We start from the raw sequence: 19847 nt of genomic DNA on the forward strand, positions 1-19847 counted from the left end.
AAATGTGAGCAATAAATACTATATGCAGCTCACTTTGAAATAAATGTCTTACTGTTAATATTTAATTTAATTCAATTCAATTTAATTTAAATACTGAAATTCAGAATAAATTAGTGCTTTTGAGTGAAAGAAAATACACGTTATTGTTTTAAAGCATTATTAAGTTATAATTCCTCAAGACAAACTTACAGAATGTCACCAATAAATACAGTATGCAGTTGACTTTGAAATACATTTCTTTTTTTTTTACTGTCAATTCATTTCAATTCATTTCAATTACTGGAATTCAGAATAAATGTATGTTTTTGAGTGAAATAAAGTACACTTTGTTTTAAACCAAGGAAGCATTATTTTATTTTATTTTATTTTATTTTATTTTATTTATTTATTTTTACTTTATTTTATCTCATCTTATTTTATTTTATTTTATTTTATTTTATTTTATTTTATTTTATTTTATTTCATTTGATTTCATTTCATTTCATTTCATTTCATTTCATTTCATTTTATTTTATTTTATTTTATTTTTTATTTTAATCGTGGAATGGGAAGAACAGGAAGGACGTAATCAGCGTCCGACGCACGCGTCGGACGCTGATTGGTGGAACGTGCCATCCCTCCGGCTGCGTGTCCCGGAAGTGAGAGTGGGCTGGTGAGCGTGTGCAGGTGAAGGGAAGTGGATTCTGTTCAGATTGCACCGGTTGTTTATGCTTCCATGATGGACGCACTGAACAAACTCAAGCAGTTTGACGCCTACCCGAAAACTCTGGAGGATTTTCGGGTGAAGACGTGGGGCGGAGCGGCCGGTAAGAGCGCTTTAGGTTGATTCAAACGCTAACAGCTGCTAATAGCTAACAACAAAAACACAAGAGGCCGATTATACCGAACCTACAAGCTACAAACATGAATGGAGAACAACATAACGACGCCTAGAATCAACATTGAGACCCTTAACAATCACCCAACATGGCAACAAATGTCGATAAATATCTACTAGAAATATCTGAGATGGTCACAAACCTTGACAGACCGTTATTTACCATACAGACACAAATCCTTTCACATGCCCCAACATGACAACAAACACCATCAGATATACTCCATGAACATAAAAATAAATGGCCATAAATGCAGAGAGCTCCTTTACTTACTGTGTACCCGACATGGCAACAAACAAGGAAAGAGACAATTTTAAAAACATGGCAACAAATAATTACTGTAATTCACCTCAACAAACATAGATAGCTCAATTACACTAACCCAACATGGCAACACATACTGACAAAGCCAGTGTTTAATGATCTGAATGGAAACCAATATTGACAAATCTCAGAATCATCTTACATAATTTCATGCATATATACCTTTAATTTATCTAAAAGAGTTAGACTATTCATATTTACCCAAGAATATGAATGTTATATAAATAAATTATGTATTGTGTGCTGGGTCCTAATATGTAATGTATGGCATAATTTTATAGAAAGTGTCTGGAGGTACGTTAAACTCCCCAGGAATATGTGCGTAATTCAGTTAATGTTATGTATTATTTATGCTTTGGTTATTGTGTTTTATTTTGGTTATATTTAATTTTTTGTGTGAATGTTGTTTGTACATCTTATCTAATCTGTTTGTTGAACTGTTCTGCATCTATAGTCTGTGATGTTGACCCCAGGTAGAATAGCTACTGCTAAAGCTAATGGGGATTTAGATAAAATAAACAATCAAACATGGCAACAAACGCAAGGAGCTTTATTATAATGACACGTTCACACCAAACGTGTTCAAAGCATCAACAGCGTCAGGTTAACATAGACAATATATGGTGGACGCGCTTCTAGGGAGCGTCAGAGGTCCCGCTCTGCGTCACTCGCCTCCTGTGCAGCGCGTTTTGAAGCTTTTTGAGATTTCAAGCTTTTGACGTGCGGCTGACGCTAGACTTGGGATTGTTGAACTTTTGGGGCATATCGCAACGCATCGACCAATCAGGAGCGTTCCCCAACTGTGACGTATTCAGAATAATGAGGAAAAAAAACACTAACCTGAGACAGATGGACAGGCGCTCTTCTGCTGACAGAGACCGTCTGTAGTTGGGGTCCTGGTAGGAGATGCAAGTGCCGATACGGGTCAGCAGTTCTTCAAACTGGGCACGGGAGAGACGGAAGTAGCGCTGAAAGAGACTCTCGTCCAAGCGCAGCTCTGGTGAATCCAGAAACGGCACCGAGGAGCAAATACAGCCAAGCCACTCTCTGGATAATGTAGAGCTGATGAACGGGGGTCAGAGGGGGTGTGTTCAGCAAGGAACTCTAAACTTTATTTATCACACACTGAGTCACACCAAACATCGCCTGCTCAACACAATAATGTTCCACCACTTCACAGTCACTGGTGAATTATGAACATAACTAATCACCACAATATCAGCCATTCAATGAACACCACTGGCTACAGAGAAGCCCCTCCCCTAAACATGGTCCCTTCCCAACTTGTTTGGATGCGCGTCACGAGCATCTTAGACGCTCGGTGACAAGCGTCTGATTCAATGAGCACAAGCATCCAACTAGGGGCACGATTTTCACGCCCGAAACGTGTTTGATGTGAACGTACCATAAAGCATGAAGGTACGAGGAGAACGGAAACAAATCCTGTTTTCCTAACATAGTCATTTATTTACCTTTGTTAGTGATGATGTTTTCTACCATACAGATGTTTTTAAAAAAGACATTTCTCCTTTAATAGTTTCATTTCTGAACATTCTGGGACTGTTTACGCTCACACTCTTTGTTTTCCCTGCAGTGACGATCATCAGCGGCTTCATCATGTTGACCCTGTTCATCTCAGAGCTGCAGTATTACCTCACAAAGGAGGTGAGTTCACTCAAAGCTACTACATTGAGAAGTTTAAAGCTTCACATTATGGATAATGTATTAATGTCTAAGGCCATAAGTTGCTGCTAGTTCAGCCTCCACTTAAAGAGAGAGTGTATGGAAACAATGGAAATTCCAAGACATTTAAAAAGCCGCCAAAGTTTCTCCATCAAACCAGCAATCATTTTATTCTGACTCAGCTTATTTTATTTATTTATTTAGATATTTTTGTTCATTTCATTCAATTATTTAAAAATATAATATAAAATATTAAAATATGTCTGTTTTTTGAGTTTTCCTAAAGCCAAACTGATGAAGTCCCCAAAATGTCAGAAACACAACAAAAAACAAAATGGCTAGAATTCCCAGATTGTTTTTGTGGATATGTTTATCTAGAAATTGAGAATAATTTTAAATATTTGCATCAAATACAAACACAGATATTACCATCCATTCAGAATAATACAATTTAAAAAAATAAAAAATTGTAAAACATTCCGTGAATTTTCGAAAAATGGAAACTTCTCATGGAGATTAACAGAATATGTTATTAGCATTTTATTTATTTTGTTTTATTTTATTTTATTTTGCATTCATTCAAAATAATAATAATAATAATAATAATAAAAAATAAATAAATAAATAAATAAATAAATAAATAAATAAATAAATAAATAAATAAATAAATAAATAAATAAATAAATAAATAAATATATAACATTTCAACAAGGTTTCAAAATTCTGTCAATTTTCAGAGTTTGAAACTTTTCATGGGAATTACCAGGACATTTTCAAAATTGAAGGTTGACCCTTAACAGGAATGTTAAACATATTTGGGTAAAATCATCCACAAATATTTGCATCATCATTTAGTTAAAATTACTCCCAATTTCTGTTTAATTCTGATAAATAATTCCCAAGAAAAGTTGTAAATTTTTCAATATTCCAAAAGGTCCAGAGCTTAAGTTTTAACTGAATATTTTCCCTCGTCTGTAACTAAAGGTACATTTGAGTGATGTGGCCAAAAAGCTAAAAGACGTGTTCTTCCATAGCGTCTCTGACTCAGTTTTTTCCCACAGGTTCATCCTGAGCTTTATGTTGACACATCACGTGGAGACAAACTGAAATCAACATCGACATCATTTTCACACACATGCCGTGCGCCTGTAAGTGCCTGAAGCATCATTTACCTCTGGAGCTGTAGGGCAGACGTAGATCTCACCGCTTTCTCTCTTCTTCCTCGTCCTCTTCCTCGTCCTCTTCCTCACAGATCTGAGCATAGACGCCATGGACGTGGCCGGGGAGCAGCAGTTAGACGTGGAACATAATCTGTTCAAACAGCGACTGGATAAAGACCTGAAAGCAGTGACGCAGGAAGCAGAGAAACACGGTAAACATTTCCACTGGTTCATGTGGAATCATCAGAAATCGCATTGTATTTGCATTTATTTGTTTAGAAAAATAACAGAAAAGAAGAAAAATACAAAAAAAAGTCATCACACACCAAACAACAACTCAAACGACAAATTAGCAATAAATACACAAAGAACATATATACAGCAATAAAATAAACTTATACACAAAATGACTCAGAAAAATACACAAATTTACTTCATAAATTCACAAAATGACTCCAAAACAAACATAACGACAAACTACATGACTCCAAAAAACACACAAATGACTCTAAAATTCACAAATTTACTCCAAAACTAACATAGTCCAAAAAACACACAAACATACAGATAAATAAACAAAAGAACAACACAAAGCCTTTGTTGTTTTCTGTATTAAATGCACAGATTATTAGTCATTATTCTAAACTATGAATGGCGGTCATGTGACCCCTAGAGCTAAACACAATCCCCGGCTGGTGATAAGTTGGTCGTTTCATCAAAGAGAAAACACCTTAGTTGCCATGGAAACAGTATGTGGTACTCGCATGAAATAATGCCATAATTTTTAAATCATTTTGTGGTTTTTAAAAACACTCAACAATGATTTACAGAAAGGAAAAAGGAGGTTAAAAAGACTTCTTTTATACATTTTATCACCATCTACTACTTCAATGCAGTGTTTAAAAAGGGACTTGAACCAAATATCATGGTAAATGTTAATATATGATCCATCATTGTGTTTTTCAGATCTGGGGAAGGCAGATGACGGCGAGGTGTTCGACCCCAGCACTTTAGATCCAGACAGATGTGAGAGCTGCTACGGAGCCGAGACTGAAGAGCTGAAGTAGGACTTTGTCCCAGCATGCACTGCTGTAAGCCTCCACCCTTCATCCTTATCTATGTGTGTGTGTGGCAGATGTTGCAACACGGTGCGATGACGTGCGGGAAGCGTACCGGCGGCGAGGCTGGGCGTTCAAGAACGCCGACACCATCGAGCAGTGTAAGAGGGAAGGATTCTCACAGAAGATGCAGGAGCAGAAGAACGAAGGCTGTCAGGTTTATGGATTCCTGGAAGTCAACAAGGTAACACAACCGATGGACAGAAAGAAACACACAAAATAACAACAAAAATGCACAAAACCACAAATAAACTTCACAGAATGACAGAAAAATAAACAAGATAACAAAACACACACAAAATGACTTCAAAAAATACACAAAATGACAACAAAAAAGTACAAAATGATAACTAACCTTTATAAAATGACAAAAAAAATGAATAAACTCTGTGGCCCTCGGACCTCTGTACCGATGTTTCATTGATAAGCACACCCCCTACATTCTTGTTAGAACCAATTTTATTTTTAAATCTAAACTGATTACCGTAATTAACGTAAAAGACACACATTTCATGTTCGCTTGCCTGAATGCGTCTCCTTGTTTTTTATGATTCAGGTTGCAGGAAACTTTCACTTTGCACCAGGGAAAAGTTTCCAGCAGTCCCACGTTCACGGTAAGTGACGTTAAACACTCAGGGTTTCTAACGTGTGTTGGCCTGTAGATTATTGAAATGACTATAGATGGTAGTTTTATTGCCTGTTTAAAAATGGGACTGCTTTACAGTTTTAGAGCTTGTGTTTCTCCATCTTGAAATCATGTGATTGATGATGTCACACGGCCCCATTGTTTGTAAACATCCCATTGTTTTCTATTGGAGTGAAACATTCAGCCTGATTTTTAGATCATTTAGCAGCTTTGTTCGAAAGAATCAGGAAATGTTAAAGATACCTTAAACAGTGCGCTGACACGCTCTGGTGGCTGAAGTTAGCGAGTTATCACGGACTGTAGAAGGACTCCCATCCAAAAAGGACTACTATCCTCAGGGTTTGTGTGTCTTCTACAGTCCGTGATTTACTCCCTAACTTCAGCCACCAGAGCATGTCAGCGCTCTGTTTAAGGGAGAGTAAAAGTCCCTTAGGAGAACTTTTCTCTCTGCTTCATTGTCTACTACCAAACCACTGAAAAAGCATTATCCCAGAAAGCAACAAAGGCTTTGTGTGTGTTTTTTTTTTGTCATTGGTTTAATTTTTTTTTTTCATTTTAATGTGCGTTTTGAATCATTTTGTGTATTTTTGTTGTAGTTTTGTGAGTTTTTTAAGCCATTAGGTGTATGTATGCATGTGTGTTTTATAAGCCATTTGTATCTTTTTCTTTTGTCATTCTATGTATTTCTCTGTCTTTTTGTGTATTTTAGTTGTTCTATGTGTTTTTTGAGTTATTTTCTGTTTTTTTTTTTAAGATTGTAGTTTTTTTTGTCTATTTTACAGTTTTTTCACAATTAAGATGCAACAAACTCCAAGGATAGTAGTCCTTTTTGAGTGGGAGTCCTTCTACAGTCCATGATTTACTCACTAACTTCAGCCACCACAGCGTGTCAGTTCACTGTCTAAGGGAGAGTAAAGTTCCCCTTCGGAGAGCTCTTCTTCTCTGCTTTATTGTCTAATACAAAACCTCAGAGTTGGAACTAGGGGTGTGAAAAAAAATTGATTTCACGATATATTGTGTTTTTTTGGGTGCTGATTTTAAATAATTTTTTTTATTAAAAATTTTTTCTTTGTATTTAATCAATATTTTTATGTATTCGTGCAATATTTCAGTGGTTACAATGCTTTCAATGGTTACTTGATGCACTTGGTTTTATGATGCAGTGTGTAATGCCTGCAATATTTATGTATGCATAAGCATTATTATTATTTTCATATAATCTGTTCAGATCAGCGTTTAAACTGACACAATAGGATAAATTATTTTTTCTTTTTTTTCTGCATTGTCAGTAACTCAGGGTGATTTATTCTTAATGTTCTCACTTACAGTTGCCGTCATTATGTTGTCATGGTTACTTTGAGACTTCTACACAGTAGTTTCAGTGAAAATGTGCAAAAACACTAATAATAAATAGGATGTTTTGACTCAATTTGTCCTCTGATGATCAATATCTTCTGATGAACATTTACAGCAACTTGATTTTTCATTTCTACATTTAATTTTGATATTAACTGGGTAGAATATTGCGATATATCGTGATCATATTGTATTGCAATGTCCTTGCCAATACTCACCCATAGTTGGAACTGTCGCTGCCTGCGAGGGATTTTTAGAGAAACCAAAACGGCATAAATTGTTATTTTGACTGAAAAAGCTGTTAAATGATCTAAAATCAGGATGAATGTTTCACTCCAATAGAAACAATGGGATGTTTACAGGCAGTGGGGCCATGTGACATCATCAATCACATGATTTCAAGATGGAGGAACACAGGCTCTAAAACTGTAAAGGAGTCCTATTTCTATGGTGCACATGAATGTGTTTTGTTAGGCATAGATCTTGTAATAAGTAGATTTCCCTTTAACGCCGATGTCGTCTGATAGCGATAATAGTGTGAATCACTTTTAGACACTGTTTAAATCCACACAAAATATGTATATAAGTAATCAGGTTGCTGAATCAGAAGCTCTTCTGCCCATTCCTGTCATCTCTTCCTTACTTTCTGTCCTTTTTATTACCCGTCCATCATTAATGGCGTTTCCTTTAATTTTCCTCCTTTTTACTAAAAAAAAAAACTCTCATCTCGGTGACACGAGTCAAGTGATTTTATTAGTGCTCAGAGGCAGAAACAAGAGACAAGAATCACTGGAGGCTGCTGCTTCCTCATCCTGGTCCTAACCCAAGCTCCGCCTCCTCCTCCTCCTCCTGCTTATCTGGGCTGCACTGTCACTGACACAAGTCACAGAACATCTTCCAATCATTAAAAGTACACACGTGTGTGGGTGTGTGTGTGTGTGTGTGGGGATGGGTGGTTTTGGCTTTTTGATCTAAAGGTTTTTGGGTGAAAATAAAAGTGGCGACGTTTGTCCGAGCTGTGCAGCCCCACCCCTACCCCGCCCCCTGTTCTTCACATCAGTGTAGCATGCTTGGTTGTCTCTTTGCTTCACCTTTAGTGACTCTTCTCTCTTCTTTCTGCAGTTCACGCTGTGGAAAGTAAGTTTTTACATCTTTTTTCTGCAGATTTACATTCAGGAAAACAGCTTTTTTTGGTTTATATGATATCCCTCTGTGGTCAAAGTAAAAGGTGCATGTGTTCTATTGTTCTATTGTTTTCTACTGTGACCCAATATTTCCTGCTCATTTTTAGGTTGTTTCTGATGATGCTGATATTTCCCTAATCTGATGCTTACATTTCTCTCTTTTCTAGATCAATGAAACAATATTTACAATGAATACAAATAACATCAAAAACACAAAAATTTATTGCAAAATCAACAGAAAAAACCCCACAAAATGACGACACAAATGTACAAAAACACAACTAAAACACACAAAGGACAACTTAAACACAAGATATAGAAAAATACTAACAATGACTCCAAAGAAATGCACTAAGTGACTCAAAAAACTGAAAAATAAGAAAAGAATTTAACAAAATTACAACAAAAACAAAAAATTACACAAAACTACAGTAAAATAACACAAAATGACTAAAAACACAAAAAATGTGATGTTGAATCATTAGACTTCACCTACATCCTCTCTTTATTTTTCTCTCATTCTTTTAAAATTTAAAGTTTCTCACTTGATCACATAGTTTAGCTATATGCTAAGCTAGCTCCATGCACTGGAAGGACCTGTACTTGAGGTGTCCTTGCTGTGCCTGCCTTTAAATCCACTTACTGTATTTAGTTACAAACCTTTGTCTTAATATATTTGTTGACTTTGTCTTCATCGCTATTGTGGAAAAGTGATCTAATATTTCATTTGATCGTGTAGTTTATTTGTTTTACAGGTGGGAATCTAAATAAAATTCCTAGTTTTTACACTATTTTGCTTCCCTAATGTTATATAACTCTTTTGAATTTCTTTGTGTGTGTGTGTGTGTATTTACTTATTTGATTATGTTCAGATTGTAGGATTATTCCCTATGTTCAGTTTAGTTTAACAGAGCGTATCTTATAATGTGGGCTCTGTGGCTGAACAGCAGCACAAATATGTAACTATTAAGAGTAACTAAAGCTCCATCTCACATGTGACGTTATATTTCCCTGATGCAGTTTCACACTCATCATCACTTTCACTCCTGCACGTTTGCTTCCAGTCGTTAAATTAATGTTTGTCTTTGTTGTTTGGATTCACAGTCCACGACCTGCAGAGCTTTGGTTTGGATAATGTAAGTATTAATTTATCAGTCATCTGATAGTAGAATAATAGCTCCGCCCACAGCTTTCCTTGCTTCTGAAATCTTCCATAAACTGAAAATCTGATGATTGGGTTAAAGCAGGGGTTCTCAACCTTGGGGTCAGGACCCAATTTGAGGTTGTGAGACACTGGGAGGGGCTGCCAGGTGCCTTTAAGAAACTAATAATATTTTTTGAACAATTTCAGCCCATTTCCAACACCTTTTCACCTAATGTTGCATATTATTGTCACTTTAACCTCTTTTTTTTTTTTTTTTTTTTTTTTTACCACATTTCATGCTTATTTTTGCCAATTTAACCACATTCACGATTTGTCATGTCCATTATTTTGCCATTTTAATCTAACTGTTCCAATATTGACTTTTTGAACTCTCTTTACACTTTTCTGTGGTTTTTAAATCCCATTTCACCAACTTTTTCACCATTTCTGTTCACTTTAACCCATTTTATTTCTGATTAAGACAAGGATTTACATCTTTAAGATGACTATATGCTATGGCGCAAATGATAATAAACTTCCTGTATAACAGTGCACCTTTATTTTGGAGGTCGCGGGCTGAAAAGTTTGAGAACCACTGAGTTAAAGAACAATCGGTTGACAATAAACTATCAAACCAAATCTGTGGTTTTCATTCCCGAACAAATTAAACCAAGAGAGAAACTTATTTTCAATGTTTATTCCATCACCAGCTACTGATAGAACTATAGACAGCAATCACTTGATAAATTCATCCCCTTCAAAGTAAAAGCACAGAGTTTTCACCCATTTTAATGTCTATTTAAGTGTGTGATTCTAATATTTTTAATGTGTTCTTTCAGTGCTTAGAAAAAAGCATGAATAAATAAATCCAAGTCCATCACTTTCTCGTCTGTTTTCCTGCAGATAAACATGACTCATCTGATAAAGCACCTGTCGTTTGGTGAAGACTATCCTGGCATCGTCAACCCTCTGGATGGGACCAACGTCATGGCACCACAAGGTCAGTTAGTTTACGTTTACATCCTGCTGGGAATCTCACTTCATAACTGATGTTACGTTTTTAAAGGATCAGACGAGGTGATTTTTAACTGTGGCTCTGGTTTCAACATGCTAGACACAAAATAATGGTTAATCAGAGCGTTTGTAAAGCATCCGGAACGTTTTCAAATCCAAATATTATCCTCGGATTTACCCGGACATGTCCTCTTTTCACGTCTGTCCAGTTTATTTACGAATTAATGAAATGGTCCAGGTTTCCCAGGGACCCTGAACACATCCAGGGAAACAAGTAATGTAAATTACCGTAACATCGCTAATATTTGCTCTATCGGAGAAATTCCACCAGTTTCTGAAAGCTAATGAGTTGTTCTTTAAAGTCAATGTGGTTCATTATGATAACTTTACTCTCATGTGACGGAATCTTTAAAGATGTCGCTTTGTTTTGATGAAATCACACACAATGAAAAGGAGAATTTAATCTTATGAACAATAATACTATACTGTATTTTGTCATTGCAAGGTAGATTAAAGAAAACGTAGAGTACTTTGAGTATGCTGAGGTCGGCCAGAGGGTCCTCTTTTATAGAAATCAAAATATGGTCACCCCATGTTATCAAAAGGTTTAAAGCTGCAGTATGTACAGTTTGTTTTTGGTCATAAATCCATGCTAATTTTTGATCATATTGTGTTCTGAGAAGACTCTGGACCTCTGCCCCTTCTCTTCTCTCTGTATTTAAGCTTTAGAAATCCAGGAGCGTGACACTACTTTTCAGCCAATCAGAGATCCTTTTACAAACGGAGTGCTCCGTGAGCTGTTTTGGATTTTTCATTTACTTTAGCCATTGTTCCGAATGTGCTCCCTTTAAAAACTGAGATCTTTCACCTGGAGAAGGATCACGTTTAACCTTATTACCCTAAAACTTGTAGCGTGTCCATTAACACACTTATTAGACCTGGAATGAGTAATCTATTGTTACTATAATCTACACGTCTATAAATGCAGGACATTTTATATTATTTTACTATTAAGTAGAAGCAAAAAATCAATTATTAATGTTTAGAAAATAACATACTGAAGTGTAAGAGATGTATTGTGTATAAAAGTTATGTTGAAGTGTTCCAACACACGTGAATCCATACGTTAAAGTCACTTGTTTTTTTTTTTTTTTTTTACTTTTTCATGGAAATGCAAATAAGCAAAGCTGCAGAAACTGCTGTGAAGATACGAGCACTTTATGGGGTCAAAGTCCTAATTTATTTTAGCCCAAAAGAAAAAGACGAGGAAGCCTTTGGGCTGTTAATGATCCATTACTAATAACATTTAAGCCATTTCTGCCCGAAAGTCACCTACAAATGAGTTAAAATCTCATTTAAACAGTAAAAAATATCCCATTTTTAAAAGGATGCACACTATCAAGTTGACTCAACCTGTGCTTCTATTTTGAAAAATGTAAAAGCAAGTATTTTTCAGCTCTTAGTTCATTTTAGAAACTAAATGAGAAAACATTTGCTAGTGTTTGTTCTGTATCCATGAAGATGCTGATGATGCATTCAGGGACAACGAGTGAAATCAAGAGCTTTGAACATATCTGAGCTTTTATTGACAAATCCAGTGAGCAGGAAGTGGACCGACTGCAGCTCGGCGCTGACGGCGAGTCGCCGTCTTTGTCTGAAAAAAGTCCCATAAACAACGAGCAGCTGTGTGAAGGTGGAGGAGGCGGAGCTTCCTCAGCAGCGGATTCCCATCCCGATGGCCATGAAGGTACCAAACGTGCCTCCGCTCTGCATCATGGTCTTTCCCACGCCCCCCATCAGCTCACGACCTCGCATCCCGATCCTGGAGAAGAAGAGAGAAAAGAAATGGGCTTTTATTTTGAAGATACCACGAGTAGATCAAAGGCTGTGATTGACCGTGGCTTCAAGAACTGATCAATGACTGATCAATGGTTTGTTACCTGAGGCAGGAGAAAGTGCCAAACATGGCCCCAGCAGCCATTCCCACTGCAAAGCCCATCATGAAGCCCATCTTGACCCGATCAAAGCAGCTGGGCTGGGTTTGTCCGTACGGACCTACAGCCACCGGCATCTGCAGAACACACGGAGAAACATGGAACACACGCTGTCATTAAATTAAAACATAATGAGGAAAATAAGCTGTGAAAAAAATGTAGCAGAGAAGTTGTTCTGGTTTAAAAAGAAAAACTATTTAAGGAGTTCAACAGCTGCCTGTTTAATATGCTTCAATAAATCAACACAATCATGACCACACGGAGGTTTAAAACATGAATCAGTCATTTTGTTGTCACTTTGTAAATTTCTCTTAGTGTATTTTTTTTCTTAAATTTTGTTTAGATTTATTTTTCATTTTGTAAGAGTCTGTTTATTGTAGTTGTGTAAGTAGTTGTGTATGTGTTTTCTGTATGATTTTTTTGAGTCAATTTGTGTATTTTGTAAATTTCTGTCATTTTTCTGTGCATTTGTTGTCAATTTATTTTTCTGTTGTCCTTTTGTTTATATTTTTGTAATTTTGTGCAATGTTCTAAACCTTGCTGTGAATTTGTGTGTTATGTTATGTATCTTAAGTTGTCTTTTGTGTGTGTGTGTGTGTGTTTTTTTTTTTTTACTTAAATGTGAGTGATTTTTGTTGTTGTTTTAATATATTTTGTCAGTGTAGTGCTTTTGTGTATATAGTATTTAGTTATTTTGTATTTTTTTTTTTTGTTACTTTGTAGTTTTTGTGAATCTGTGGTCGTTTCCGTGTCATCGTGTTTAGGTCGATATTGTGTATTTTTGAGTAATATATTTTTCAGTTGTTGTCCTGTTTATATTTGTTTTGTGTATTTTAATTGAAATGTGTTTATTAATTTTTGAGTATTTTTGGTGTCTGCGTAATGTATTTGGTAGTTGTAGTGCTTTTGTTTATATTTCTGTACTTGTTCGTTTACTAATTACTTAACGTTCTTTTGTAAAATAAATAAATGTGACTGACCTTATGTTTGCTAATGCGTTGTTAGAAACAAGTAACAAATTAAGTAGGGCAAACGGTTATAAAGATTAACATATTTAAATCTCTAATTTATTAATTCAGACTTTAAGATTAAAATACAGTATCTGCCGATTGTGTGTTTTAAATATTTAACTTTAGTCCAGCTTCTGTGCTAAGCTAGCATGCTAACGACTCGTCAGCCGTGGCCTTGGTCGTAAATGTTTCCTCCATTAATTGTTTCGTTCCTTAATATTATTTCGTGTTTGTAGAGTTTAATCGTACCTTGAGCTGTGAGCTTTATTTATGCTGATATCTGCGGTGAATCTGGAGCTCTAATGTTCACGTAAACGTCCAAATGTCTTTTAACTGAGCTCCATAACCGGAAGAAGGAAAACGGAAATGAGTCCCTGACAAAGTGTTGAATGGAACGAACAGCGCCACCAGTGGTTTAGATCAGTACTACATATTAAACACTTTTATCTGCGGGTCTTTATTTATTTGATTTTATTGTTGTAATTTATATAGTTTTATTATTATTATTATTATTATTATTATTATTATTATTTGATATTCTCTTTATTTCTTATTCAATAATTATTTTAATGAAAAATATTGTAGATATTCTTTAATTTATTTATTTACTGTTTTTCCCAAATTACTCGTTTTTGTATCTGATTATTGCTTTTTTTATTGTTGTATTGTAAAATACTTTTTGATATTCATCCTATTTTTTTTTTAATAATTATTACTCCTACAACAAGTAGAGATAATTTCATCATAATTTTGACGATAATAATTATAATAATGATAATAATGCTCTTGAAATTATTACTCAACCAACTACTAACAACAATAATAATAATAATTGTATTATTATTGTTGTGTTATATTATTGTCATTATATTATTTTATTAATTATAATAAATATAATTCTCAATAATAATAACATTTATGATAATAATAATGCTGAAATTATTACTCAAATACTACAACAACAATTATAATTGTATTTATTATATATTATTTTACTAATTATTATTATCAATGACATTATTTTATTGATAATAATAATCATAATAATAATAAAAGCAATAATTGCTACAGGAGGTAATCTCATCAAATCCTAATCTGACAGATTTTTTTGTGATTTTTTAAAAATTGATTTTAGTTTGTTTTTTCAGCTGTTTATTTTTTTAAATATTTTCTTTTCTTCCACAGCATCGATGATGTACCAGTATTTTGTGAAAATTGTTCCAACCATTTACGTGAAAACTGACGGAGACGTGAGTTCACAAATTTATGATATTATTGAATAATTATTAGTTTTTTTTACCCCAATATTATGATTTTTGGTAGAAATTTGCATGTGTTGGTGTTTGTTTTGTTTTTTTTTTTTGCTCCAGGTGGTAAAAACAAACCAGTTTTCTGTCACACGACACGAGAAAGTAGCCAACGGGCTGATCGGGGACCAAGGGCTACCGGGTGTGTTTGTTCTGTACGAGCTCTCGCCCATGATGGTGAAATTTACAGAGAAACACAGGTAGAAGCTGCTCAACAAAAACACATTTATATAGGTTTTTACAGAGTTTATCTGCAAAAAGCATCAGTTTTACATTATTTACTGCTTTTTACTTACCAAACAATCCTCACGTAGACTGTTTTCAACTTTTTAAACAATAGTTTGTGACTTGCAGCCACTTCTTTATTCATATTTAAAACAACAACAGAAAAAAATATACAAAGCAAATGCAAACGCATCTGATTTGTGCTCGACTGACTTTTAAAAACTGCAACAATGTCATGTTTTCAGATCAATCAAATGTATTCAATTAGCGTAGCATGTAGCGTAGTATGTAGCGTAGCACAGATAAATTGTAATGTTTACTATAACTAGTAAACAACACGTCTTTCTAATTAATTAAATAAGATGGCTTTTGTAGAGCCACAGATTTCTGTTTAAAAATGTCCTTTTGTTTCTCTGCATCAGTTACACATTCACGTTTTATCGTCTTTTTCTGCCAAACATTCATAACACGGTAAATTCAGTAAACTATTGACATGAATTTCATATTTTCCAGCTGTTTTTGCACTGAAATCATCACATGTGCTAAAGTTGCCACACATCAGACCATCTGTTTTTTTTATGGTGGAAAATGACATGTAAATGTGTGATATTAATGTCTATATCACTGTTTATAATTCAGGAGGAGAAGTACGTCATAATATGTCACATTTTGCACAATAATTTGACATTTTTAATGCCGTTTACAGTAAATGTAGGATATTATCCCAAAACATGTGAGGCCAAATTCCCTGTCACACGTTTGATTTTGTTCACATATGTCAAACTCATGGCCCGGGGGCCAAATCCGGCCCTTTGGAACATCCAATTAGGCCCACAGGAGAAAGTAAAAATGACAGAGAAAACATAAATCAATGTGTAAATTAAACTGAACAATATTTGCAGGGACCCACAGTTTTTCCCGGTGCTCATTGAAAAACTCAAAATTCTCACAAAATACTTTAATTTTCTTCAAATTATTACATAATCATTACCTTATTTTAATCAAAAAATTTTGATATTTATCACGTATTGCTTGGATGTTGTCAGTGTTTTATATATCCTGTATTTTACATATACGTAGAAGTGCAAACTAGGGCACAATATTGTCATAATTACTCATTTTTCCACATAAAATCTGCGGCTGACTTGAGTTGGTCCGTATTTGGCCCCTGAACTAAAATGAGTTTGACACCCATGATTTAGCTAAAAAATAAATAAATATATATTAGTGGTGGAATTTGCTTAAAAAATTAGTTTAAATAATTACAGACTTGGTAATTAATTAATTTCATGACAATATTTTACACGAGAAGCAACATTTTTTCAGTTTAAATAGATTTTGGTTTATGACTAAATCAAAAAAAACCAATAAATGATCTTAAACAACTAAATAGTGTTTATTATTTCCATCACTGAATGTTGACATAATGTGAAATATGAACAAATATGAATATGATTACATTGTTACATTTAACTAAGCTATATTCATGATTTTCAAGATTTATTTTTGGTAAACTTTCTAAAACAAATGTGTTTTTTATTAAAATAAAAACTTAAAAAAAAAAAAGATTAATTGCATTATTTTTTTTTCTAACCCATATATACTGTATGTATTTATAAAAAAAAGGAAAGGAAAAAATAAAAATAATAACAATATTATGTTTTGTCTGTTTCCGAATGGGAATTCTGTTTATTAACGGTTAAAGTTAAACTTTAGTCACATGTTCCATCGATTGTTTAACGTAACGTGAGGATTTAAAGGTTTTTCTCAGCGTTTGTCACAGTTTATTTTGTTGGTGAAAATGTTTTTGTTTTTTCAGATCCTTCACACACTTCCTGACTGGAGTCTGTGCAATCATTGGAGGCGTGTTCACAGGTGGGTGTGTCTCTTTAAGCTAACAGGACGATACGGACCAAAACTCAGAAAACTCTATATTTTTACTCAAAATGGAAATATATGATATTAAGCTCTATAGTTTTTAACTCAATAATGTCTGACCAGAATGATAAGATTGTTTTATTAACAAACAGCTGCACAATATATTCCACTTTTGCCTTTTTTCTCCTCTAAGGCATGGTTCTCAACCTTGGGGTCGGGACCCTATTTGGGGTTGTGAGACAGTGGGAGAGGGTCACCAGATGCCTTCAAGAAAAATATATTTTTTAACAATTTGAGCTCATTTTTATTTATTTCCACCCCTTTTCTGCAACTACACCAAACTTTAACCTATTTTCATCACTTGTTCTTGCCATATTTTTGCTGCTTTTAATACATATTTTCTACATTACTCTACATTACTACATCAAATTCAAATGCCCTTTCTGCACATTTTCAGCACTTATAAACCCTTTCCACCACTTTTCCACCTAATGTCTCACATTTTGACCCATTATTGTCACTTTTAACCTCTTTTCATGATTATTTTTGCCAATTTAACCACATTCACAATTTTTCGTGCCCATTATTTACCAGTTTAAAGTAATTGTTCCAAAATCAAAACTTTGAATTTTTTTTGCCACTTTATCTGTCAGTTTTTGCTTACTCTAATTTGCAACTTTTAACCAATGTATGTGGTTTATAAAAATCACCTTTTCAACTATTTTTGGTCACTTTTAACCCATTTTATTTCTGATTAAAACAAGGACTAACATCTTTAAGATGACTATATATTATGGCCCAATTAATAATAAACTTAGTGGATATTATTCAGATGAATAAATAAATGTGGTTATCACAGATTCATAGAACAATGGACCATAAGTGGGGGTCCCTGGATTTGGGGTCACGGCTAAAAAGGTTGAGAACCACTGCTCTAAGGGACAGCACGTGTGAGTGAGTTCTGTAGTGGGGCTTGTTTAGGGTTAGGACGTGAAGTCGTGAAAGCAGGGATTCTTAAAACAAGTATTTTAATACAAAATAAGCTATAAAATGTAAATGTGAGGACACTGTTTGACTGTACTCTATGAATAATATTAAATACTTACAGTATATGATGTGATTTTTACTGTGTGATTGTATAAATAAAAACAAGTTTATCTCTATAAAGGCGATATTGTCATTTTATTTATCGCTAAAATAGAAAAGTCGATATATCTTGAATCTCGATATATCGCCCAGCTCTAGTTTGACACTCTTTGTTTTCCTCCTCAGTGGCAGGTCTGATCGACTCACTTATATATCACTCCGCCCGGGCCATCCAGAAGAAAATAGAGCTGGGAAAGGCTTCCTAACAGCGCCCCCCGCAGGACACCACCGTGCAACACGGACACCCAGGGAAGAGGTCTGAGGTTTGAATCCGTCCATCTCTCTCTCTCTCCTTCTGCCGTGGAATCGCTCAGAGACGATCAGAAGCTAAAAAAAAAACAATAAACAAAACAAACGTTGACGCTAACGAGGAAACACAACGGAAACCGACTTCAGACGCCGCGCTCTCGTCTCGCCGCTCTTTGAAAACACTTGAAAGTCATCAGCGTCAGATTTCCTCAATGAATGTTTGTGCCATTTGTTTGAAGACGAAGAACTCAATGAAGCTTTACGCTAGTGTTTGTTTTGTTTTTTTAAAAAAACGTTTTCTCCTTCATGAACCAGGAACTGATCACATCTATCGTGTGTGTGTGTGTGTGTGCGAGTCACACAAAACTAATCACTAAATCCATCACTGGATCATTAGTTTACAATGAAAAAGTTCACAGGTATTTTTGTTTTTGTTGTTTTTTTAGCATACAGAACCTAAAAACGACTAATTCATCTTTCATTGAACATCAAAGAAAGTTACTGAAATTATTCACATTGAAGACGAAATGAATCAGAAAAAACATTTAAAGTGTTTTTTCAACATTTACTCAAGATGGAAACTCCTCCTCCTCCTCCTCCTCCTCCTCCTCCTCCTCCTCCTCCTCATCATCATCATCATTGTTATACCTGCGTTCACCACACGGGGGATTGTGGCAGTATTGAGACTTCGGTGCGTTCCACCAGGAGACCACCAGGGGGCGACATCACTGTGTTCATCAGTCAGAGGAAAATATTGTTTTGGGAAACTGGGGTTGTTTGATTTTATGGACGCAAGTTGTGTGTGTGTGTGTTAAAGATGTGTGTGTGTGTGAAAGAGAGATGTATTTATATTTTGATTGTCCTCCTCGGACTCTTTTTAAAAAGAAAATAAATTAAATGTTGAAAACACTGATTTTGGATGTTTTGCGCGTCTCTTCTTCATTCAGCCAACGACCAATCAGATGTTTCCTTATTTTTGTTCACAAGTATCAAACGTTTGTATCTTTCAATAGAATTTTTTGGTTGTTGTTGCAAAACACGTTATTAACAAAACGATAGAATTTAAAAAGAGACAAAACATTTAATCACAGAACATTGGAGTATTTTTATTTAGGATTTAAATGAACGTGTCACGATTTGGTACCAATAATTAAATCCTCCTTCATGTTTCTATAAATAAATATGTTTTTATGGTCTGAATTACAAACACATGGGATTTGTGTATTGAGGTAGTTTTTATTATTCAATTAAAAAAAAACAAATCACTTCAATAAAAAAAACTAAAAAACATTTTCAATCAAAAAAATCAATATTTTCAATCAAAGATAAAGCGTGTTGAAATGCAAGAAAATATTTGAGACCCAATTAATTGCAGTTAAACACTTTTTTATGATTTGAAAGGATTTTTACATTTTTTTTATTTAAGTCATCTTTTGTGTAATGGGCCCATATTATGGGTAGTGCATTTGTGTCTTTTATTCAATCAAAAAATAAAACATTTCATTAAAAAAAAATATTTTCAATTAAAGAA

General features: G+C 34.5%; 2 protein-coding genes across 2 annotated transcripts; one reads left to right on the top strand and one right to left on the bottom strand.

The window, feature by feature from the left end:
• The first annotated feature begins 638 nt into the window (after nucleotides 1-638).
• LOC114463087 (endoplasmic reticulum-Golgi intermediate compartment protein 3-like) lies at nucleotides 639-19229 on the top strand. Its single transcript, XM_028446348.1, is given in 16 exon segments — nucleotides 639-806; nucleotides 2797-2867; nucleotides 3947-3992; nucleotides 3995-4033; nucleotides 4138-4257; nucleotides 5012-5108; nucleotides 5181-5193; nucleotides 5195-5347; nucleotides 5720-5777; nucleotides 8288-8302; nucleotides 9454-9485; nucleotides 10397-10493; nucleotides 14697-14761; nucleotides 14882-15018; nucleotides 16863-16918; nucleotides 18194-19229. Coding segments are annotated over 16 exon segments (1170 nt in total). The 5' UTR covers nucleotides 639-715; the 3' UTR covers nucleotides 18274-19229.
• On the bottom strand, nucleotides 12071-13914 carry LOC114463121 (reactive oxygen species modulator 1). Its single transcript, XM_028446391.1, has 3 exons — nucleotides 13761-13914; nucleotides 12448-12578; nucleotides 12071-12329 (listed from the first exon to the last, which is right to left on the bottom strand). The coding sequence occupies exons 2-3, from the start codon at nucleotides 12576-12578 to the stop codon at nucleotides 12221-12223; spliced, it is 240 nt and encodes a 79-aa protein (XP_028302192.1). The 5' UTR covers nucleotides 13761-13914; the 3' UTR covers nucleotides 12071-12220.
• Nucleotides 19230-19847: the final 618 nt, after the last annotated feature.

Source organism: Gouania willdenowi, chromosome 5 (assembly GCF_900634775.1).
Source record: "Gouania willdenowi chromosome 5, fGouWil2.1, whole genome shotgun sequence".
Lineage (NCBI taxonomy): Eukaryota > Metazoa > Chordata > Actinopteri > Blenniiformes > Gobiesocidae > Gouania > Gouania willdenowi.

Coding starts and splice junctions, on each gene's coding strand:
- LOC114463121 (XM_028446391.1), bottom strand. CDS start 12,578: ATGCCGGTGGCTGTAGGTCCGTACGGACAAACCCAGCCCAGCTGCTTT. Junction 12,330..12,447: donor GGCACTTTCTCCTGCCTCAG/GTAACAAACCAT, acceptor CTTCTTCTCCAG/GATCGGGATGCGAGGTCGTG.